Source organism: Natator depressus, chromosome 8 (assembly GCF_965152275.1).
Source record: "Natator depressus isolate rNatDep1 chromosome 8, rNatDep2.hap1, whole genome shotgun sequence".
NCBI classification, from domain to species: Eukaryota; Metazoa; Chordata; order Testudines; family Cheloniidae; genus Natator; species Natator depressus.
Genome location: NC_134241.1, coordinates 32,230,255 through 32,255,214, shown reverse-complemented (window position 1 = coordinate 32,255,214; position 24,960 = coordinate 32,230,255). Strand labels below are relative to the sequence as shown.

The following is a 24,960-nucleotide window of genomic DNA, read 5'->3' as shown; positions in this document are numbered from 1 at the left end:
ATCAAATGCCTGCTTGACGTAACGGTACTGTAGGAGACACAAGGCCTGTGGCAATAGTTTTTCATTGCCTGAGGAAGGTCACATTTTCTTAGACATGCAGTGTCTGCATTTAAAAAAAGGAAAGAATCACATGCCAGACAGCTTTGATCAGGGAGTTCCAGACTGAGGAAACCAAAGAGTTGTAACAATAATCACCAGTGCAGCACGTTTAGGTAAAAGTGGACTGGCATTGGATGACCTCAGCTGCTGCTTGTGCATTGCAGGGTTGACCAGACAGAGAGACAGCTTGGACCGAGGTTTTGAATTGATTTATAGATCAAGAGGATTCTCAGTGTAACTGAGCCATAATCTGGAGTTTTCCTGTCGTTAGTTTGGTGCCAGTCAGAATTCTAAAAGCAGAATTTTTACCAACTGGATATAGATATGTCTCTGTGTGTGAGGATATCATTATTTGAGAGGAATCGAGAAAAAGTCTGTATTAACGTAATCCCTCATTTCACCTACTGATGTAAATCACACTATAACTAAGTTTATATCCACATTTATATAAAGTATGCATCTGTGTTGCCAATTTTTGCAATTATATCATTAGCCTTGTGTTGTATGGTGTTTTTCTTAAAGCTCCACTTCATAAAATCATGTTGCTATATGAGACTCAACTTTTGTTTAGAAAAAACCAAAACATGTTAACAAGGGGGGGTAATCCTTCAAAGGACAGCACAGGGATTTAGATACTCCAGTTAGCCAGAGATCCTCGAATAATAATTTATATAGTGCTTTATACATCCAAACGACTGTATAGACATGAACTAATTAATTCTCTCCTCTCCTGAAGTAGTATTATCCCTATTTTAAAGATTGGGAAACTGACAGAAGTGTGATCTGAATTGGCCAAGACCATGCGGTGAGTCACTGCCAGAGCTAGGATAAGAATCCCGGAGCTCTGGATTCCCAACCCTTTGCTCATTCCTCCAGAGAACACCACTTGCTCCCTTCCAATGACTCAAAAGTGTACCCCTAAATGTTAAAGAAATGTCAACTGAACGATAAAAAACACATGGACTATAGTTTAGTTACTCTAAGATAGAGTGCCTCCATTGCATTTTTAAAGATAAATTAAAAGTGCTCTTAACATAGTCTTGTTGCCATAAAAAGTCAGTACTGGCCAACATATGAGATTCCAGAGCATTTCCCTACACTTAAAATGTCAGACACTGTGTTGTGATTGGTGGCAAATAGTGGCATTTTAATAGGGATGATTGTAAGCCAATTTATTTTAGTCTCTTGAAATGGCTTTACTGCCCGTTATAACAAACTAAATCAGAGAAATACCAATTTGTGTTGGCAAGGTTCGCTGCAACCCAGAGACCTTCACCTGCATGTTTTCGTCCTGCAGAATGATTCAAACATTTTCAAACATGTTGGGAAAACCTTGGCTGCTTTTAAACATGCCTATAAACATGTCAGTCTCTCTTTGCATAGTAGGACACACATCTACTTTATCAACATTTTCAAAAGGAGACAAAAAATGAAAATGAAGAAAGAAGGGTTACTTATCCTACCGTAACTGTGGTTCTTCAAGATGTGTTGTACACATAGATTACCCCAATCACTCAAACAAGAAAAGAAAAGTTAATGATTTCCCATTCTGTCACAATCAGGCTTTGAAAAGATCATTAGTGTCTTCCGGAGTCCTTTCAACGCTGCTAAGGACTATATGGACAGTTATTAAAAACTGCAAAACAACGTGGACACTGTGATGCTGGCAGAGAAGGTGCCTGCTCATGCCAAAGTTCCCTGAACACTGACAGATATATAGCTGGAACTAGTCTGGCTCACCCGTGTGTTAGTATTGTTAAACTAGGTATTAGAATTATAAGAATGTGTTTTAGGGAGTAGACTTTATTGAATGTTTGTGCGTTGCTGCGTACATTAATCTCACTAATAACATCTGTAACCAGTTTCTATTACTTTTTGAAACTTAAGATTGGAACTCATTCATGTGTAGATATGTTTACCTACTTTAACCTTGCAAATAACTTTCTTATTTCCTTTTCCTAGTTAATAAATCTTTACATAGTTTATTATATGATTGGCTACAAGCGTTGTCTTTGGTATTAGATCTAAAGTGCAACTGACCTGGGGTAAGGAGATTGGAGTACCCAAGGATACCATCTGTGACTCCATGTTAAGATCATTATAGTGCCTGCGGAGTTTACACTTGATAATTGGTTGGTAAAATCTAAGTGCAGAACTCACAACCAATTTGGGGTTCGTGCCTTGGTTCTTAATAGTCTGCCCTGAGGTTGGTCTTGAGCACTGCAGGAAAAGCTTGACAAATAAATACTATGGTACTTGGAAATCTTGTCATAATTATTTGAAATAATCAAATCTATTTTAAAATATATTATTTATGGCAGAGTCATAGATTCCAAGGCCAGAAAGGACACTGTGATCATCTAGTCTGACTTCCTGTATAACACAAGTCACAGAGCTAGAAACATTGAGGCTTTGTCTCATCTTCCATCATAGCATCTTCAGGAATAGGGGGAGGTATCTGTTCTGATGGGGGTTCCAGTAATCTCTTCAACTCTACTACTTATCTTACTACTAATCTTAAATCTGGTACTGCTTTATGCCTTTCCTTTGAATAGCACAGCTCATGTCTAACAAGACCAAGAAGATGTCGGATTCCTCCTGGCAAGGGCTGACAATCTCTTGGGGGACTGAGAATTTACTGGGCTTCCCAGGTGCCCCATAAAAGGTGTTTGGGACAGCAGTTAGCAAGTGAAGTTTTTTTCAGAATGTGGAGAAAAGTTACCATCAGTTATGAATGGAACAGGGTGAGATCCAGTAAAGATGGAGCAGATGGTGAGGGAAAGGGTTACAAGGCATATGCCAGCTGATGAGTGATCAATGATGACGTGATTTTTCAAAAAGGAAAAAAAAAGATGGTAAAAGTCGATTGAGGCAGGGAAAAATGGACAGCAGGTCTGCACGGGGATCCAGGGAGAATGAGTCAAGTGGGCTTAAAGCAACAACATAACTATCTATCTCTTTGATCATCAAGAGGAAGCACATAGCAATTAAATCTAAATTAAATGCATAGCTAATAGTATTTAGGATGCTTAAAAGTTTACCAGTTTTTATCTTTTCCTGAGCTGAATTGTTTTTTATTTTCGTTAATCACTCACATAAATTTAGTTGAGAACAGGTTGAAAAAACTGTGGCAGCACACTAACTGATGTAGTTGAAAATAAAATGGGGGAGATGAGTTTATTAGAAATAAGATTTACTTGGAATCATTTTTTCCTTCCCTAAATAAGTGCTTTCTGCAGTCTGCATATGCTGACTGCTTCAATACACTACAAATCAAATGTGTAATTGCATCTAAGTATCTTTTAACAAGAAGCCATGGAACACATACCAATTCCAGCCCCAGAATGTATCTGTAAGTGCAGTAAACACAAATTTAAAAACATCAGTTTTGCTTCTTAAAAAAAAAAAAAAAGGATTTTTATGGTCTTTCCTTAAAATAAAGTGGCATTACAAAAACTTAGTAACATTTCTTTCAAAATATACATTGAATCTCAATATAGATAGCTGATGTCAGAGACCTATTTCAATTGTGTGCATGTCTTGAGCTGGAAAGATGGTGCAACTTATAAATGTTTAAACAGTGCTCAAGGGTGAAGTTGTTATGGGCCCATTATGTTTTGGAACTGCTGGAATATATTCTGGATACATGCAGTCACTCCAGACCTATCAACCTGCAGCTTTGGATCATACATCCAAAGGGTGTTTGCATTTCTGAAAAGAATATGTAAAAAGTTGCTAGAAGACACATACTACAAAGTAAAAAATAGTCATTTACCCATGTTGTAACTTTTGTTCTTTGAGATGTGCATGCAGACATGTATTTCACTCAAGTGTGAGTGTGCCCAGTGCACCAAAGCTGGAGAAATTCAGCAAGCAGTACCCCATGGGTGATGATCATGTCCTTTGCCTCATAGCTCCTCCCCTGGCTATATAATGGCGGTGCACCCCTCAGTTCCTTTGCACCAAACCCCAGGTGCACAGGGGACAGTGTGTAGATCATGGAATACATATCTGTGTCCACATCTTGAAGAATAGCAGTTACAACGCAGGTAGCTGTCTTTTCTTCTACGAGTGGCTGCAGACATGTAGTCCACTCAGGTGACTCACAGGCCATTCACTGAGGAGATGGGGCTCAGAGTCTATTTACTCAGAGACTGTAGAACTGTCTTCTCAAAGTTTGCATTGGCCCTAGATGCTGTGATTTTAGTCTAATGTCTAGCAAAGGTTTCTACTTAGGATCACGTTGCAGCTCTGCAGATATCTACTCTAGAAACATCTCTAAGAAATGCTAGTGATGTTGCTTTAGCTCTCATCAAATGAGCCTGTAATAACTTTGGAGGCACAGTCTGAGCTGTTCCATAAACCATAGCAATACTCATCATTATCCACTTAGCAGTGGTCAGAGCTGAGACTGATTGTCCTTTCATTTGCTCAGTATAAGATACAAAGAGCTGAGGTGACGAACAAAATGGTTTAGTCCTTTCCGGTTAAAATGCCAAACACCTTCTCACATCTCAAGCATGAAGGCATTGTTCTTTTGCACCCAAGTGTGGTTTGGGAAAAAATACAGGTAAGTAAATAATCTGATTAAAGTGAAACTGAAATATCACTTTTAACAGAAATTTTGGATGTGGTGTTAAATTTACTTTGTCTTTGAAGAATAGGCGTATGTGGGATCTGCCATTAAGGCTTGTAATTCACTGACTTGTCAGCACATGCTATAACTAACAAGAAGGCTGTCTTCTGGGATTGGAGAGCTAACAAGTATGTTGCTATCAGCTCGAACGGTGGACCCATCAGTTCCATATTACTGGACCGTATTACAGTCCCACAATGACTCCATTTTCTTCACCGGTGGAAAAAGACGGACAATGCCTTTCAGAAAGCTACCTACCATAGCATTTGAAAATACTGACTGTCACACAGTCTGAAGTGGTTCACAACTGTGAGCGCCAACTTCAGAGCAGACTGCCAAAAAGCAGGGCAGAGACCCCAAACTGGGGTGTGTCCTATAATTAGATTTCACCAACTCACTAACAAATGTGAACTCCTGACACTAAAAGAGTCTTAGGATGGGGTCCCCTTGGGCATTCTGGTCTATCTTGCCACCCAGGCAAGCTGAACTTAGTGACAGTTGGATCCTATACACCAAAGATCACAAAATATTCAAATTCCTCCCAGTCCCAAGAGACCAGTCACTTATCCCAGGTCAATTTGTACCTTAGAGCTCACACCAAAGACAATGCTTGAAGCCAATTATATATAGTAAACTAAGAATTTATTAACTAGGAAAAAAGAAATGAGATGATTATTATAAGGTGTGACAGGGTCGGGCCGGGTGGCTACAGGAGAGTAATAGAACGCAGATATATTAGCCCCAGGTTAAGTAGATCCCTTTTCCCTGGGTAAGGTAACAAGGAAGGTTCCAGAACAATCAGGAACCTTCTGGAGACAATTAAGACAGACCGGCTGTTAGAACACCTGCAGCCAATCAAGAAGCTGCTAGAATCAATTAAGGCAAGCTAATCAGGGCACCTGGGTTTAAAAAGGAACTCACTTCAGTTTGTGGTGCACTTGCAAGGAGCTGGGAACAAGAGGCGCGAGGAGCTGAGAGTGAGAACGCATACTGTTGGAGGACTGAGGAGTACAAGCATTATCAGACACCAGGAGGAAGGTCCTATGGTGAGGATAAAGAAGGTGTTGGGAGGAGGCCATGGGGAAGTAGCCCAGGGAGTTGTAGCTGTCGCGCAGCTGTTCCAGGAGGCACTCTAGATAGCTGCATTCCACAGGGCCCTGGGCTGGAACCCGGAGTAGAGGGCGGGCCTGGGATCCCCCCAAACCTCCCAACTCCTGGTCAGACACAGGAGGAGTTGACCTAGACTGTGGGTTCACGAAAACGGCCAAACTGAGGGCTGCCGTGAAGTTCCAAGGCGAGCAAATCCGCCAATAAGCGCAAGACCCACCAAGGTAGATGAGGAACTTTGTCACAAAGGTTAAAGCAAGCAAATTTATATACACAAATGACTTACAGTCTGTGGTTTTAAAAGGTGACACAGTTGTAGTAATCTGTCAGATATAAATGTCTTTTAGGGATCTCTGCTTCCATTTCATAGCTCTGGCCATGTGAGAGTCCAAACAGCAAAGAGATCAAAAATTTTCTTGTCAGATATTTTTTTCTTTCTTCCAGTATTCAAATTGATGGAACAAGCACTTCAGCACTAGCCTCTTAATGGTTTGAAGGGCCAATTAACAAAAGTCTTTGTATTGTGATGTCTCACAATAGCCCATTTAATTTTGATAGCCTTCTTGGTGAGCAGGAGATGATTCCTCCTGAAAGGTTCACAGTTTCAGAGCAAACATTTTTCACAGTTATAAAGCAAAAACTTAAATATTACCTCATAGCATATAATTAAGATATCATAAGTGAGATTAATGCATGCAGCAACTTACAAGCATTTCATAAAATCTGAAAACTAAACACATTGGTATATATAAAATGCTAATCTTATCCATGCTAACACACAGGTTAAAGGCTGGATTCCAGCAGTGAATTTATCAGTGCTTGGCTGAGGCCTAAAACCTTGGCAAGAGCTGGCATGTGGCTTGCCAGTCTCAGACCAACTTTCCCTGAATAAGAGGGTGGAAAGCTGAAATCCCAGCCAAATGAACTCTCAAGGAGCCAAGAGCCAGGCCCAAAGACTTCAAATGCAGCCAGTAGTCCAGAAATTCTGAATTTAGACTATCATAGGATGAATTCTCTTTGAGGTAGCCCAAATCAAAAACCTCTTCCACTTAAGACAAATAGGTGGCACTCGTAGATGATTTTCTACTAATAAGCAGAACTTCTTTAACCGCTTCTGAGCACAGAGTTTTCTCCTTATCCAGCAATGCAACATCCTTGTGGAAAGGTGTAGACTGTCCAGCACTGAATGAACAACCTGGCCATGATGCTGAGTTAACAAGACATGGAGAAGAGGAAGAGACTTGGAAGGTCAAACCTACAGTGCACGGCTGGAGAATCAACATTGTTTTGGCCATGCTGGGGCAATCAGGATCAGCTTGGTATGGTCCAATTTGATTTTGAGGATAACCTGAGGGATTAGAGGGATAGGGAGAAAAAGCATACTTCAGACTTGGACCCCAATTCAGATGAAATGCGGTGAGGGATCTCAGACTGAACCCTGCTCGGGAACTGAACTGATGACATTTCCTTATGTTCTTTGTCATGAATAGGTTGATGAAAGGGACCTATTCTTCAAAGAGGGCCCTGAGCACACTGTTCTTTAGTGATCACTCGTGATTGTCCGAGAAGGTACTGCTGAGGTGATTGGCCAGCTGATTCTGAGACCCTGGTAGGTGAGCTGCTACCAGCATGATATTTTCTTTTACGCTTGTTGACATTGTATATCACAATGGTATTATTCATGAGTATGTGCACCATTGTTCCCTGGATGTGATCCAGAAAGGACTGGCACATGTTATATATTGCCTGAAGCTCCAGTACTCTGATATGACAGGATGCTTCCTGTTCCAGCCACCATTCCTGAATTGTTAGCAATCCCAGATGCACTCTCCAGCCTATGGAAAAGGCATTGGTGACCAACATTCTTATAGGTGTGGGTCAGACAGAGTGAATCCACTGACACATATTGTCCTGAATTGTCCATCACTGCAGGGAGTTTAGTATTTTATGAGGTACTCACACAAGAACGTCTATTGAGTGGTAACTTGAATGCTGGACTAGCTTCAACAATTGCTGGAGAGTGTAGGATGCAATTGGAGATCCAGTCACAGATGCTGAATTTTACAGAATCATTTGCACAGGAGAAAGGCCCTCAAATTTGTAAAGTCTGGTAGGGCCCAAATTAACTCGATTTTTTGGAAGGGTTCAGTGCAGATTTCTTTTTGTTCAGGATCAGCCTCAGCAGATCAAAAAGATCCAGCATGAATGGAATGTGACTGAGGACTTGCTTCTCAGACTTTCCTCTTACTAGCCAGTCATCCAACTATGGGAAGACATGAATTCCATTCCTCCAGAGATGGGCAACTACCATCATCATGCATTTGGTAAAGACACACGGAGGCAATGACAGGGCAAAGGGGAGAACCCTGTATTGGCAATGACAATTGCCAACTAGGAATCTCAAGAACTTCCTGTGGCCCAGAAAGATCAACATATGAAAATAAGTGTCTTGGAGATCAAGAGCAGTAAACCAATTGCTACAATCCACACCGGAAGGAATAGTAGCCAGAGCAACCATGCATAACCTGATATGTTTGATGTATCAATTATCCTCATATTGACTGGGTACATATCATCTCAGGATGAAATGCAGAGACAAAATTTCTCGATACTTTAAATAATTGCTTCTTGGAGCAGCTGGTACAGGAACCTACAAGGGGAGAGGCAACTCTTGATCTAGTCCTGAGTGGAGCGCAGGATCTGGTCCACGAGGTAACTATAACAGGACCGCTTGGAAATAGTGACCATAATATAACATTTAACATTCCTGTGGTGGGAAGAACACCTCAACAGCCCAACACTGTGGCATTTAATTTCAGATAGAGGAACTATGCAAAAATGAGGAGGTTAGTTAAACAGAAATTAAAAGGTACAGTGACTAGAATGAAATCCTGCAAGCTGCATGGACACTTTTCAAAGACATCATAATAGAGGCTCAACTTAAATGTATACCCCAAATTAAAAAAAAACAGTAAAAGAACTAAAAAAGAGCCACCGTGGCTTAACAACCATGTAAAAGAAGCAGTGAGAAATAAAAGGGTATCTTTTAAAAATTGGAGGTCAAATCCAAGTGAGGTAAATAGAAGGGAGCATAAACACTGCCAAATTAAATGTAAAAATGTAATAAGAAAAGCCAAAAAGGAGTTGGAAGAACAGCTAGCCAAAAACTCAAAAGGTAATAACAAAATGTTTTTTAAGTACATCAGAAGCAGGGAACCTGCTAAACAACCAGTGGGGCCCCTGGACGATCAAGATACAAAAGGAGCACTTAAAGACAATAAAGTCATCGCAGAGAAACTAAATGAATTCTTTGCTTCAGTCTTCACGGCTGAGAATGTTAGGGAGATTCCCAAACCTGGGCCATCTTTTATAGGTGACAAATCTGAGGAATTGTCACAGATTGAAGTGTCACTAGAGGAGGTTTTGGAATTAACTGAGAAACTTAACAGTAACAAGTCACCGGGATCAGATGGCATTCACCCAAGAGTTCTAAAAGAACTCAAATGTGAAATTGCGGAACTATTAACTATGGTTTGTAATCTGTCCTTTAAATCAGCTACTGTACCCAATGACTGGAAGATAGCTAATGTAACACCAATATTTAAGAAGGGCTCTAGAGGTGATCCTGGCAATTACAGACCGGTAAGTCTAACGTCAGTACCGGGCAAATTAGTAGAAACAATAGTAAAGAATAAAATTGTCAGACATATAGAAGAACATAAATTGTTTCGCAAAAATCAACATGGTTTCTGTAAAGGGAGATCATGTCTTACTAATCTATTAGAGTTCTTTGAGGGGGTCAACAAATATGTGGACAAGGGGGATCCAGTGGACATAGTGTACTTAGATTTCCAGAAAGCCTTTGACAAGGTCCCTCACCAAAGGCTCTTATGTAAATTAAGTTGCCCTGGGATAAGAGGGAAGATCCTCTCATGGATTGAAAACTGGTTAAAAGACAGAGAACAAATGGTAGGACTAAATGGTAAATTTTCAGAATGGAGAGGGGTAACTAGTGGTGTTCCCTCAGGGTCAGTCCTAGGACCAATCCTATTCAACTTACTCATAAATGATCTGGAGAAAGGGGTAAACAGTGAGGTGGCAAAGTTTGCAGATGATACTAAACTGCTCAAGATAGTTAAGACCAAAGCAGACTGTGAAGAACTTCAAAAAGATCTCACAAAACTAAGTGATTGGGCAACAAAAGGGCAAATTAAATTTAATGTGGATAAATGTAAAGTAATGCACATTGGAAAAAATAACCCCAACTATACATACAATATGATGGGGGCTAATTTAGCTACAACTAATCAAGAGAAAGATCTTGGAGTCATCGTGGATAGTTCTCTGAAGACGTCCATGCAGTGTGCAGCGGCAGTCAAAAAAGGAAACAGGATGTTAGGAATCATTAAAAAAGGGATAGAGAATAAGACAGAGAATATCTTATTGCACTTATATAAATCCATGGCACGCACACATCTTGAATACTGCGTACAGATGTGGGCCTTTCATCTCAAAAAAGATATACTGGCATTAGAAAAGGTTCAGAAAAGGGCAACTAAAATGATTAGGGGTTTGGAACGGGTCCCATATGAGGGGAGATCAAAGAGGCTAGGACTTTTCAGCTTAGAAAAGAGGAGACTAAGGGGGATATGATAGAGGTATATAAAATCATGAGTGGTGTGGAGAAAGTGAATAAGGAAAAGTTATTTACTTGTTCCCATAATTTAAGAACTAGGAGCCACCAAATGAAATTAATGGGAAGCAGGTTTAAAATAAATAAAAGGAGGTTCTTCTTCACCCAGCGCACAGTCAACCTGTGGAACTCCTTGCCTGAGAAGGTTGTGAAGGCTAGGACTATAACAGGGTTTAAAAGAGAACTGGATAAATTCATGGAGGTTCAGTCTATTAATGGCTATTAGCCAGGATGGGTAAGGAATGGTGTCCCTAGCCTCTGTTTGTCAGAGGGTGGAGATGGATGGCAGGAGAGAGAGATCACTTGATCATTACCTGTTAGGTTCACTCCCTCTGGGGCACCTGGCATTGGCCACTGTCGGTAGACAGGATACTAGGCTGGATGGACCTTTGCTCTGACCCAGTATGGCTATTCTTATGTTCTTATCTGTAGAGATTGCGGAGACTGAGGATAGGTCTCACTCCTCCCTTGGACTTGCAGATTAGGAAATATCGGGAATAGGCTCCTCATTCAGCACACTGATGAGGGACCTCCTCTATAGCTCCCAGGGCACACAGAGAACTTGCTGAAAAGCAATTACTTGTGAGAAAGGTCCTTGAAAAGGAATGAGATAGGAGGGTTGGAGTGGGGAATGGATATAAATTGTATGGCATAACACAAATGTAGTGTCTTGGATCCATTTGTCCATGGTTATTATTTCCCAGGCACTGTAGAAGTGGGCCAGCCTGTCCCAAACTGAGGTGATGTGATTAGGATGTTTACAACTGGTCTGCTGGTCCTGACATGTTAGTCAAATAGGCTGTCTGCCCTGTGATGGAAGAGGATGGAGTGGCTGAGTAAAACTAGACCCTGAAGACTGCCTCTTGTGAGATCTATTCCTTTCCTGGGGCAGCTTGCCTTGTTTGGTAAGGTGTCTGTCTAAAATATCGCTGGATAACAGTATTTCTGCTGTTGTTGCCCAGTAAATTGGCATCTTTTTGAGGCTTTGGCACAGATTCCCGAAGAGCACATTTGTTGCACTCAAGTCTTTAAAATGAATGCAAGGTCCTTTACGCTTTGTTGTACATCTGGAGACAATGATGAATTATGCAACCACAATGCTTTTCTCATCATGATTGCTGTAGCCACAACTCTGGAGGCTGTGTCAGATAAGTCTAGGGCTGACTGCAATGATGTCTTGGACACCAGACTGTCCTCCATTACAAATGCCTTGAAGTCCTCCCTAGAAGAATTGGGCAATCGCTCCATGAATTTTGTCAAAGTCCCAGTTTACAAAGTTATATCTTGAGAACAATGCCTGTTGATTTGTGATTTCCATTTGTAAGAAGGTCAAATAAACTTTTCTGCCTATGAGATCCAACTTCTTTGCCTCTTTGTCTTTGGGAGTGGATTTGCTTTTCTCCTGACAGGATTTCTCACTGGCTGCTGACTAGTACCATGGCTGCTCGAGCACCCGTGAGGGAGCTGGACCTTTGACCCATTCCTTGGTATTGAGACAACATCGAAAGCCCGCCTCTGAGTCCTGCTGAGGAACACTGGCACTCTGAGGCTCCAACGATGGCTGAGGGGCTGGTCTCATGGCTTGCTCATTAGGTGCTGTTTGAGTCTCAAATCCCTCGCTACCTGTGTCCTTTTCTTGAAGGACTTACAGATAGAGCACTTGTCCTTAATGTACCCCTCTCTCAGGCACAACAAACACTGCATATGGGGATCATTATGTGGAATAGTCCCTTCACCCCACCGCCCATGATGGGCAATGTTCAAATCCTGGGGAAGGCATTCCACCAGGAAACAACAGCTAAGTAACCTCACTAACTAACCGAAGGTACTACTAATAAACCACTAACTAATCCTTCAGAAGAAGTTTTCAATAATTGAGAGAAACAAAGGGCAGTGTGAAGAAACACTACCCAGAGCACTCCAACTCTAGCTGCGAGCAATGCAAAGGAACTGAGAGGGGCTGGGGCAGCAACACTGTTATATAGCCAGGGGAGGCATTATGAGGCAAAGGGCACAAGTGCTGCCTCTACTGGTACTGCTAAGCATTTTTCTCTGGCTTTGGTGGTCTGGGAGTGCACACACCTGTGTGGAATGCATGTCTGCAAGAAACAAATGACGTAAGTAGTGCACTCCATGGTGTATGAGTATAACTGAGCTCCTAAGGTATGTATCAGACAAGGAGCATAGCATAAGGTGCTGATATTGGCCAAAACACTTCATACTCCTGTTAACTGTTCACAAATACATCAAGGATCAAGGGAATGAAAGTAATGGGGCTTTTACCCCACAAAACAGTCAAAGAATTATATTGCAAAGAAAACACTAAACAGATACCTACCGTAAGTGCAAATCATTTTACTAGCTTCTCTGAAGAGAAGAATTCCATTAGGAGACGATACATCAAAATTTAAACGCTGTGACCTAAAAAATAACGGCAAAAATATTCACATCATTACAGTGGGAAAAAAATAGCAATGTGCTCATCCCTAAAAAACAAACAAAAAAACTGGTGGTAATGCTGCTGAAAAGGATCTGGGGGTTACAGTGGATCACAAATTGAACATGAGTCAAGAATGTGATGCAGTTGGGAAAAGGTTAATATTCTTAGTGGTATTGACAAGAATGTTGTATGTAAGACATGGAGGTAATGCTTTACTTGGTGCTGGTGAGGCCTCAGTTGGTACTGTGTCCAACTCTGGGCACGACAATTTAGGAAAGATGTGGATAAATTGTAGAGAGTCCCAAGGAGAGCAACAATAATGACAACAGGTTTAGGAAACCAGACCTATGACGAAAGGTTAAAAAATCTGGGTGTGATTAATCTTGAGAAAAAGAAAACTTAAGAGGAGACCTGGTAACAGTCTTCAAATATGTTAAAGGTTGCTCTAAAGACGACATGGATCTATTCTCCATGTCCACTGGAGGTAGGACATGAAGTAATGGGCTTAATCCACAGCAAGGGAGATATAGGTTCGATATTAGGAAAAACTTTCTAACTCTGAGGGTAGTTAAGCTCTGGCACAGGCTTCTAAGCAAGGTTGGGGAGTCCCCAACAGGTTGGGCAAACACCTGTCAAGGATGGTCTAGGTTTACTTGGTCCTGCCTCAGTGCAGAGGGCTGGACTTGATGACTTCTCAAGATCCCTACCAGCCATACATTACTATGATTCTAATAATAATAAGCTTTCAAATTCCTAGTGAGCACCTTTGGCTTATTTGCAGTTCAGGGGAATGCTACAAATTCTTCCTAATGCAAACAATTAGTTTATACTCTTACTTTAGCTACTATACCCCAATAGCTTATTTCATCAGTTAATTCCCACTAGGAATTCAATTACATAAATGCATCCTCTACATGGTGGGGTAATGTGCACTTATGGGGGTGTGATTTCTAAAGCGCAGAAATGTGCTGCACATTAATTAGTCCATGTAGACCGCTAGTGTGCACTAAAGTGTTAAAGCACACTAAGGAACCTTTGGTGCACACCAACAGGGTCTACATGGGCCAATTAATGCTAAACATGTTGAAATCACACACCTGTAAGTGGGCATTACCCCATCTTGTAGAGAAGCCCAAAGGTAAGCCAGATGCAAGAATGCAGTTCATAACAAGCATCTACACATGCTTATGCATATACTCAGACCTGAAAGAGATCACACCATAGACAAGTCTCACCTCTGCTTGTGCTGTTACACCATCTCCATAAGCCAGAAATAGCTATTGTGTACTCAATATGGCTATAAACACTGGGAGAGCAAGCAAAGTTTTCATCAATGCCCTCCCCTGGGAGAATCCAAGGAGAAAGGTAGCTTTACGGTAAAATTTTCAAAAGCCCTTAAGTGATTTTGAAGACTAAGCCCTATTTTCAGAAGTGACTTAGCACTTAGGTTCCTAAGTGTAACTGTAAGTCAACAAGAGCCTATAAATCACTTCTGAAAATGAGCCTAGGGTCTTGTGATCTACTTCACTTTGAAATGAGAGTAGATCAAAGCGCACAAGGAACTTTCAGTGCATGGTAGCAGGGTTCACGTGGACAGCCAGTGGATGTCAGACTACTGTGCTGTAGATTTACACCCCAGTTTGCTGTGCACTACCTGTTCATCTACACAACCCTTAGGCTCCTAAGTCACTTATACAAATTTTACCCTTAATCTCTATTGGGAACTGCACAGGAGCCCTGCCACTGAATGCACTGAATCAGAGAATCTCTTGGCTGTCCTAGTTGTGTGTCACCCATTTTTGGTGCTTTGCGGAGTGCTTGCGGGACCCCTAGTGCAAAGGAAGTTGTGGGTACGTTGCTCTGCTGCAATCCATATTTTTTCTGCCAGGATCCCTATTTAACAGGGTCTATCTGGTGCAAATTTTGGGGTAAATCTAGCTGCTCATACCTTAATTTACAAGAAGAAAACATATGTACACTGAACAAAACATATGTGTATTCTACAAGCACAAAAATGATGGCTGGCTGGCAGAGGCAAAAAACCAAAACCAAATACATCTCAATATCACAGCAGCATAATGCACACACTGATACTCTGTAACATATTTTAACCCTGTCATAGTGTATTGTCTAATTCATTTTAACCTGTAAAGGTTAAGGCAGCACACAAAGAAGAAATCCACCCCAAGTGATGTTCTCTTAAGCAAACAATGCAGATTTTCTGAATTTCAGTAGACGGAGGAATAGCGAGAATATGGAAAGTAGTTTGAAAAGCTGTCCCTTGCATGAGATTTATTGTTCTAGCATCACTTAGCTTTTGTTTAGTCTTATTAGTGTTCTTATAGGTTCTTTCTTAACTACCTTATCTCTGAAATAAGCTGCAGCACTGTTAAATAGTCTACAGAATATGGTGTATCACTGTATCAGGTATCAGAGATTAAACTTTTTAAAGTACTTTATTACACTCTGTCATAAATATAAAGGGAAGGGTAATCACCTTTAAAATCCCTCCTGGCCAGAGGAAAAATCCTTTCACCTGTAAAGGGTTAAGAAGCTAAAGGTAACCTCGCTGGCACCTGACCAAAATGACCAATGAGGAGACAAGATACTTTCAAAAGCTGGGAGGAGGGAGAAAAACAAAGGGTCTGTGTCTGTCTGTGTGATGCTTTGGCCGGGGACAGAACAGGAATGGAGTCTTAGAATTTAGTAAGTAACCTAGCTAGATATGCGTTAGATTATGATTTATTTAAATGGCTGAAAAAATAGCTGTGCTGAATAGAATGACTATTCCTGTCTGTGTGTCTTTTTTGTAACTTAAGGTTTTGCCTAGAGGGATTCTCTATGTTTTGAATCTAATTACGCTGTAAGGTATTTACCATCCTGATTTTACAGAGGTGATTCTTTTTTACTTCTATTAAAAGTCTTCTTGTAAGGAAACTGAATGCTTTTTCATTGTTCTAAGATCCAAGGGTCTGTGTCTGTGGTCACCTATGCAAATTGGTGAGGATTTTTACCAAACCTTCCCCAGGAAGTGGGGTGCAAGGGTTGGGAGGATTTTTGGGGGAAAGATGTTTCCAAACTACGTTTTCTCAGGAACCCAGATAAAGTTTGGTGGTGGCAGTGGAAGTCCAAGGGCAAAGGGTAAAATAGTTTGTACCTTGGGGAAGTTTTAACCTAAGCTGGTAAAAGTAAGCTTAGGAGGTTTTCATGCAGGTCCCCACATCTGTATCCTAGAGTTCAGAGTGGGGGAGGAACCGTGACACACTCTTACCATGATAAAAAGAGGAAATTAACCTACACAAACAATAGGTAATGTCACAGCAAGCCAATTCACAAATGCAAAAGACACTGAGAACTGACCTGGAAGGTCTGTATTGACATTCAGGGCTTAAACTCCAGTGATACTCACTAACTTTGCTGGGGGCAGAGTTGAACTTTGTAGAACCAGTGGTCCATCACTCAGTTAAGCTTTTTTGTTTTGTTTTAAATAGTTTTTAATCTGTTTTCTTTTAAAGATGAACTTGCAAGGGAAAAATAGAAACTGAGGAAAGCACAGATTTCTCTGATGAAAGCCTCATCTATACAGGTCATGGGGGTCTCCAGCAGAGAATCATTCTAATTCCCCTGCTCCCTTTCATTTTCCCCTTCCAAAGTCTCTTCTCCTTTTGGGCAATCCTCTTAGCATCTGCAGATTCCATGAGGGTATCACAAAATGCTCTTGTTCTGTGGCAAACAACAAGACTCACTTAGGGTGTGTCTACACTGCAATTAAAAACCTGCAGCTGGCTCGTGCCAGCTGTCTTGGGCTAAGAGGCTGTTTAATTGTGGTGTAGACATTTGGGCTCAAACTGAAGCCTGCGCTCTAGGACATGTCTACACTGCAATTAAACAGCCCGAGACCCATGAGCCCTAGTCCGCTGGCATGGGCCAGCCACGGATTTTTAATTGCAGTGTAGACATACCCTGAAACACATGCAATCCAGGGTATTTACATGAGATCAGAAAATCATTCTGGGATCTCTTCCATGAGCCAGCAAGTGCCAAGAGGATTTCACGGAGAGGGAAACATTATATAAAAGTTGGTTAGATATACTGTTGTCCGAGATACCCTTCTCCAGTCTGAATAACTGAAGCATTCAGGATACAAATGTACCTGGAAATTGTTTTTTCTTTGGAGAGGAACTGTAAAAGTAAGTTACAAATATGTAAAGCCACATTTAGTGTTACTTAGAGATTGCAGGGAACACAAGACAGAAATTAGACAGTGTACTATTTTCAGTGATCTCCATTAAAAAGTCAACGTTTAACTATGGTTACCACATCATGGCACCTGAGATGCATCTGAGTTATTTCAGTCTATTTTGAATAGTAAATAAATGCAGTATCACAGATTATCCTGTGTTGCATCTTTAAGGGTTGACTTTTTAATGGCTACCAAAGTAGCAAATCAAAACAAGAACACTGGTGGAGCTGTGGTCTCTCTAGTTCTTGTTCCATAGCACAGTCCGAAAAGACATTAGTGAGAAAGTTAAGAAAGTCAGGATACCTCAATAATGGGCATAATATAAAAATGTAGACAGAACGAAGTCTTACAAACTACAGTGCCACTTATTGTTTACCCAGCTCTCACATGATCATTACCTGTTTTGCAGGAGCTCTGCCATAAGCTTCAAGATAGGAGTTGTACATGCTGCTTCACGATACCACAGCTCAATAGCTCTTTGTAGAATGGGAAGGTATGATGTGTATCTTTCATAAAATGGGTTAAAGAATGCAAATGCCCCAAATTAATATTTTTCAGATTAACTTTACCTTAAGTTGGTGAGCCAGGTACATAATTTTACCAGTTTACCCAAGCTGAGGCTCTGAACCCATACATCCAAGTTTGTCAGTGCCTGGAAGAATAAATCTCTTGGAAATCCAAAAAATTAAGTACAAAATAGGTCAGTTATTGAATAAATCATATTTGGAATATATACAACTGGCATAATTTCAGGCAAATGAAAGAGTTTCGTGTGTGTATAGAAAATTAACTTCTGGGCTCTCTCCAATTCCCAGCAGACAATGTGTTCATACACTCCCCGCACCCACCATAACTGGTATTAACTGGCATCCTGGCTGGCAGTCTCTACAGGAAGCCAAGGACCAAACAGGCCACAGAGTCTGAACTATTTTCTCAGCCACAGAGGTGAAGGGAACAACCTTTCCTGTATGTCTGTTAGACTTACCACAGGTCAGTAGGATCAGGAAAGACGGTAAAAGTTTCTGTTATATTTGTGCTGGAAAGATTTCCTATTGTCTTTTCTGGAGCTGCTCTGGGGGTCTTTTATCTGCTGGGGATTTGGGGAGGGGTTTTGTTTTGTTTTTTAAATGACAATACTTACCCAAAAAGACATTTCACTTTAAATGGGAGAAAAGTTAATCAAGCCTTGGAGTGCCCTGCCTTGAGTCGATCGTGCCCTTCTGGTGGAGACTAATGTCATCATACGTGGCACTGCTGCTGAATGATATTGCTGTCTCTGAGAAGGAAAGCATTTTGGCTAATTCTGTCTGTTTGTCCTAGTACTCTGGAGAGTTTTTGCTGCCATCTGCCTGAGGCTCTGGAGGCATAAGCTGTGTATAGCAGAAGAGCCTGATATCTCAAACACTCTTTAAAGAGTTGCCTCTGTCCCATTCTAGGAGTTCTTTTCTTTTTATCAGACTTAGCATGGTTGCATCTACCATCAAGATTTCTGTAACAAAATAATTGGGATTCAAATCCGACAGCCACCTTGTGTACGTAAGTAACATAACATGGCCAAATACCCTCTGGGGCATACACATCATTGCCATATCTTCGGCTACTTTCATAAATCTGTCAACATCACCTTCATTTTATTGGAAATACTTCCCAACCAGACCACTCTCACCCAGACACTGGCTAAAACATTCAAAATGATGACTGGGAGGGACAGGCACATAAAGTTGGGTGGTATATGAATACAGAAGGCACCCTAATTCATACTTCCTCACTGCCACTCCCAGTGGCCTCAAATATGCGGACAGGACCAAGATGGAATCTACAGAACCCCATATGAGAGTGCCCTTGGATAAAACTAATTGCTCAAAGCTACTCGCTGGGCTCTCTCCAATAGAAAAGATCAATGTCACTTGACAGCATCCCCACAGAGTCCCCTGGAAATGCATAAGCAAGTCAACTGTATCAATGGCTGCTGACAGGCCCATTATTATCAGCACGGACACTTCATCTTCATCCACCACACAGAGAAGACCATCTCCCAGTCTAACTGGAATGTTATCTGTTTAACAGATATTTAAAGGATCATGATTCTAGATAGTGTGAGAGTTGTCCCGGCACAAACTTTTCAATATAATCTAAACCATAGACACAGCCAGTTATCAACACCAACCCAGCCCTTCTTCCACTGAGAATAAGTCAGAGGGCAAGGCCTTAGAACAGGAGTTCTCAAACGCATAGCAGAGCATGCAGAACTCCAACCCCTCCCATTCATGCTCACACTGCAGCCCTAGTGACAACTACAACAAGAGTTTACATGGAAAAGTAACATTAGGAAAATATTCAGTGTGTTTCTACTGGTCTTTTAATATAATTTAGCAACTGAAAATGGGGTGGTGAGACAGTGCTATGTGCCCAAGCTGTCTCTAGGGGTTTTTTGGAGCACCAGTGGGGGGAGCAGCTTTTCACCAGAGTTTCTGAAATGCTGCTGAACAGTTTGCTTTTGACTTTAAATCATATTCAGCACCACTTCAACTGCACTTATTGCTGAAACCCATTGTGAACAAAAGCCACTTTTGTTAGTGTATTCAAAGCTGCAGCTGAGCACTTGTGAAATCTTTGAATTCTTCTAAAACTGTATCAGCCAGCATGCTGGAGACAGGCACAACTGGGCATTCTGAGCTGGCAACCCCATTATATAAACGGGGATGCCAGAATTCAAAAGTTCAAGTGTCACATCTACATCCATTGGCAGAAACCGGGTTTTACAAAACTTGGGGTCAACAAAAATATTTCCATGATTTATTATTTTTAAAAATTCCAGTGAAAATAGTTTTGACTTGTTTTTAAACACCCATCTGCAGTGTTTATATTCTCAAACATTGTGGAATCCTGCTAATTCAAGAAGTGAAACTGACAAACTGATTTTCATTGTCTAAGGTGAGTGAAATGCAAACAGCAAAGGATCTTTGGGACAGGGACCATGTTTTTGGTCTGGGTTTGTATAGCACCTAGCACAATTGGATCTTGGTCCAAGACTAGAGCTCCTAAGTGCTACGGTCAGACAAATAAATAATAACAGGGCAATATAAAATAAAATCAGCTTTAGTACGCTAATGTACACAAGTGACCATCATCATAGAATCTATCAACGCAAAGGGCACTAAGGGGCTCCCTATGACAGGCTAAAGACTGGATGCAGAGGAAAGGCTGGCTGCTTAAAGGAAAACCTTATACTGCCTCTGCAGATACAGGACTGAAATATCTAGAACTGATTGTTTAGTTCTTCTAAATGAGCACTTAACTTATAAACTAATTGGAAAAAAATATGAAAATTTAATACTTTAAAAACTATAATGGTTTTAAATGGGAAACACTATTGCTTATGTAAAATTGTGAGTATTTTTTCTTGACTAATCCTCTGCATACAGTCTTATAAAATGTCTCTGCCTGTGCATATGGAATTATTGTTTTAAGGATACAGGAGATGAATCTTTAGATATTTATTAGAACAGTGATTAAAAACAGAAGCATATTGGTTATTTAAAACAAAATGTTCCACACCTACTTGTAAGTTCACATAAAGAAGGGGCACATTCTCAAACAAACATCAACATAAGAAAGGGGATTGTGTGAATGACTAGTAGAGAGGAAACTCCAAACACAGATCCCCATCTTTTTTATATACTAATGCTACTTTAGCTTTGCTGACTAAAACCCTGAGTCAGCCTAATAAGGTAATTTAAGTCCGGCAAGACAGTTTCTTACTACAAACTTGCTTATGTCACAGGAATTAAAGCTCATTAAATAATTGATGTCAACTGAAAGGAACAGCTGAAAAATTTACCAAGGGGGTACCCGACTAGTTTTAAGAAACACTGATAGAGAGTAACAACATAGCTGGGTACAGCCCTGATCCTGCACCAGCTCCCCACAGACAGACCGGGGAACTTAAACTTCAGCTTGCTGTCACTTTGGAGTAATACAGGTAATACACTCACATTTTTCAAACATCGTCTTGAAGTCAATAGCAAAACAAAATATTTTATTAGTGGGATAATCTCCATTAATAAAAATGGATTCTGATTTTACTCTAAACAGGACATGCTTTTATAGACGGTTTCACCTGCATGTTCAGGCCTGCCCTACAAATTACACAAACCACATTTCTGAATATAAAAAGCATATAAACTTTCAGAAGCTGTAATACTGGAATCATCATTGACAACTTGACATATCAATATTTCAGGAAGAATAAATGACTTTCATATCCAAGATATTTATTTATTTATTTATTTATTTTTGTATCATCTACTTATTCATCTTTCATTAATGGAATTCTCTGGGAAGATCCTGAACGTAACCATCGGAAACTGCTTAAAAATATTTGGAAATATTTTAATAAAGCCTTTTGAAAGATTGAATAATACAACTTTTAAACAAATTTTACTATTATTATAAATATTTGCTCTTCATCCCTTGCCCAGAGGAAAACAATAAATCTTGTCTCAACTGAATGAACACCATTTATCATATTCATTTTCCTGTCAATACAATTATGAAAAGCCTTTGGCCTTTTTCCAAGGAGCCTGATTTGCTACAGAAACTCAATTAGTATAAGCAAGCCTGCTACAAAACAACCCTATTTGGCAATCTAACACAGCTTTCAGCATACTGACAATTCACCTCCAAATCATGACCCTAATATCATCATAATCTATGGTAAAATATAGAACACAACAGTTTTCAGATCAAATACAAAACCAAAAGACTTAAAATAATTCATTTCTGCTCATTTTTGCCATCTACTGGACAAAAGTAAAATTCCACATACTTCTTCAAAATCAGAAACAAGACAGAGGAAAACTATGACCTAAAACTGGAACAACTTAAAAAATTAAAGGTTTGATCCTCAAAAGTTCACTATATGTGTAACTCTCTTGAAATCAATGGGAAGAGATTAGAATCAAAATATTTCCAGCCACACTTGAGATAAAGTATTATATTAACCAGTGAACTCTCATACCACTGATTTAAAATTAACGCTTCCAAACAACCTCCTTTATTTACCTTACTAACATCTTAGATTACTAAACTAACAATTTTCTCTTGTCTATTTATACTGCTTATTTGCTGCATTTCTCTAAGTTTAGGTAATGAATATCACCTAAGTCAGTTTAATTTTTGTTTATAGTTAGTTTCACTTCAAGGTTTTCAAACCAGGGGAATATTTGTTTGAAAACAACTGTTACTATTAGACTTGGGCAGTTATAATTGTAGCATGTCCACACATACAATTCAGCACTTAAAGGTTATTAATTTATATACTACAATGTTAATTAAGTATAAAAATCCCTATCCAAATTAAAAGAAAACTCTTTCACCCCTCCCCCCCAACACATACCATTGTAGCTTACACCCTTTAGACCCAGTAAATACGAGTTGACATGATGGCAGTTTACTCTGCTATAATACTGAGATCAATATGAGGATGGAGCTGGACCCCAGCAGAAGCTAAATGCACTGAACAGAAGCATGAATTTGTTTGTTTATTTACAGCCAAAGGTGATAGGGGAATATTTTCTGTGTCCGTGTGTACAGATATGCTTGGAAAAAGTATCAACTGAATATAGAAAACGAGGGGATTCAGAAAAGCCTTGGACAAATTAATTCCTCTTACTGTGTATATATTAATCTTTTTATTGTTAAGGTCAATTAAAGGAATGCTATCTGGCAGTCCAAATAAAAACATCCAGGGTTTGTTAAAAAAAAGTTAAAAAAAGAAATTTAATATTAACTATGGGTGTTCAGGAAATTAAAAACAATGGAAACAATCCTGGATTCAGGTGTGGAATGGAGCAATGGGTTCAAAAAAAGAATTAGGTTAATGGAGGATAGGTCCATCCATGTTATTGCCTTGTTCCTTTTGGAATACAGGATACTGGGCTAAATGGACCATTGTTCTGACTCAGCATGGTGATTCCTATGGTATGTTGACCCTCCAGGCATGGATCTATCTTTTGGAAAGGGAGTGGAGATCAGCCACCCCTATACTGCAATCCCCTCCACCATTCCTGGTCCCACAGAGGGAGCTTTGCAGTTTTGCACAGGGAGAGAACATGGGACTGACAAATGAGAACTGCATAATACAACCAAAGGCTCCGTTTCCTTTCTTGCACAGCCCTTCGTAAAAAGGCTGGGTCCTGGGATAGCCACAGGCTGGAGAGCCCCCGGCAGTATGGTTCCACAGGAGCAGCCAGACAGGAGAGTAGGGCTCATTAGGGTACCAAGGAGATCTGTGGATTTCTGAGCAGTGGATGACTCTGGTCATTCTGCAAAGGGGTAAAAACTTTGTGATCACCACCAATAGAATGACCTGAGGAAAACTCTGGCTGGAATTCCTCTCCTAACCCCAGAGGTTTCCTTGTAGGATACCTCAATCTGGCTCTGTTTGAATTTATACATTTCCCTATACTATTTGCAGTGCAAACATTGCCACACTTCGAACAGGAGTAGAGAACTTACAGTAGGTTATTTCACCTCTTTCTTTGACACTGATGTGACCTCTGCTGGAATACCTCGTCCAGTTCTGGTCCCCACTATTTGAGAAGGATATTGATAAATTGGAGAGAGTTCAGAGAGGAGCCACGAGAATGATTAAAGGATTAGAAAACATGTCTTACAGTTTTAGATTCAAAAACTTCAATCTATTTAGCTTTACAAAGAGACAGTAAAAGGGTGGCTTGATTACAGTCTGTAAGTATTTACACTGGAAACAAATATTTAATAATGGGTTCTTCAATCTAGCAAAAAAAGGTATAACATGATCCAATGGCTGGAAGTTGAAGCTAGACAAATTCAGACTGAAAATAAAGCACACATTTTTTGAGAGCGTAATTAACCACTGGAAAAATTTATCAAGGGGAGAGGTGGATTCTCCATCACAGACAATTTTTAAAATCAAGACTGGATGTCTTTCTAAAAAGATCTGCTCTAGGAATTACTTTGGGACAGTTCTAAGGCCCATGTTAAACAGGAGGTCAGACTAGATGATCACAGTGGTCCCCTCTGGGCTTAGAATCTATAAACATTGGCTTAATGCAGAGGAAACAGAAAATGAAACTTATTGAAAATTAAATTGATAGTACCGGTGATCTCTCTCTCCTGCCCATGCTGAACAAAATATAAAAAGTAAACTTTTGAATTTTAAATTTCTTTCAGGTTTAATAATGTAAGTGTGACAGTGTCTGTTATAAAATTTATATGTTTACATCCTGATTTTAGTAGTTTGTGGCTCCATCTTTTACTATTGAAATTAAATGGAGTTTTCCATTGATTTGAAAAAGAGTTAGGATGAGGCCTCTTATTATCTCAGGCCTTGATTCCACAAACTCTCTCACTTGAAAGGAAGCAAGGTTCTTGAGAATGGCTTGATCCCACTCCCATGTGAGTCTGTCCATTGATTTCAGTGGAAGTTGGATCAGATCCTAACACAGGCTCAGCCTTTCTACCTTTTCGCCCATATTCAACTATATTCCTGGTCACAATTCTAGAAAGATATACTGTTATGTCTTCTCCAAACAGATTATCAGTGTATAGTAAACTTTCAGCATTTGTCTAAAATTATCCCATTTCAAAGCCCCCTGTTTTTAATAAAGCACAATATTGTATTTGTATGTTATTTTACCAGTATAATAAACAAATATACAGCAATCATGCATAGTAGGTCTAAATCATACAAACTGTTA

The 24,960-nt window shown here is 40.1% G+C and overlaps 1 protein-coding gene across 1 annotated transcript in view; it reads right to left on the bottom strand.

The window, feature by feature from the left end:
- Positions 1–24,960, bottom strand: part of RANBP17 (RAN binding protein 17) — a 257,021-nt gene that overhangs the window by 54,082 nt on the left and 177,979 nt on the right. The window contains exons 21-22 of the mRNA XM_074960698.1: positions 17,617–17,724; positions 12,874–12,956 (exon numbers count right to left, since the gene is read on the bottom strand). Coding sequence (XP_074816799.1) covers positions 12,874–12,956; positions 17,617–17,724 — 191 coding nt within the window. The remainder of the gene's footprint in view (positions 1–12,873; positions 12,957–17,616; positions 17,725–24,960) is intronic.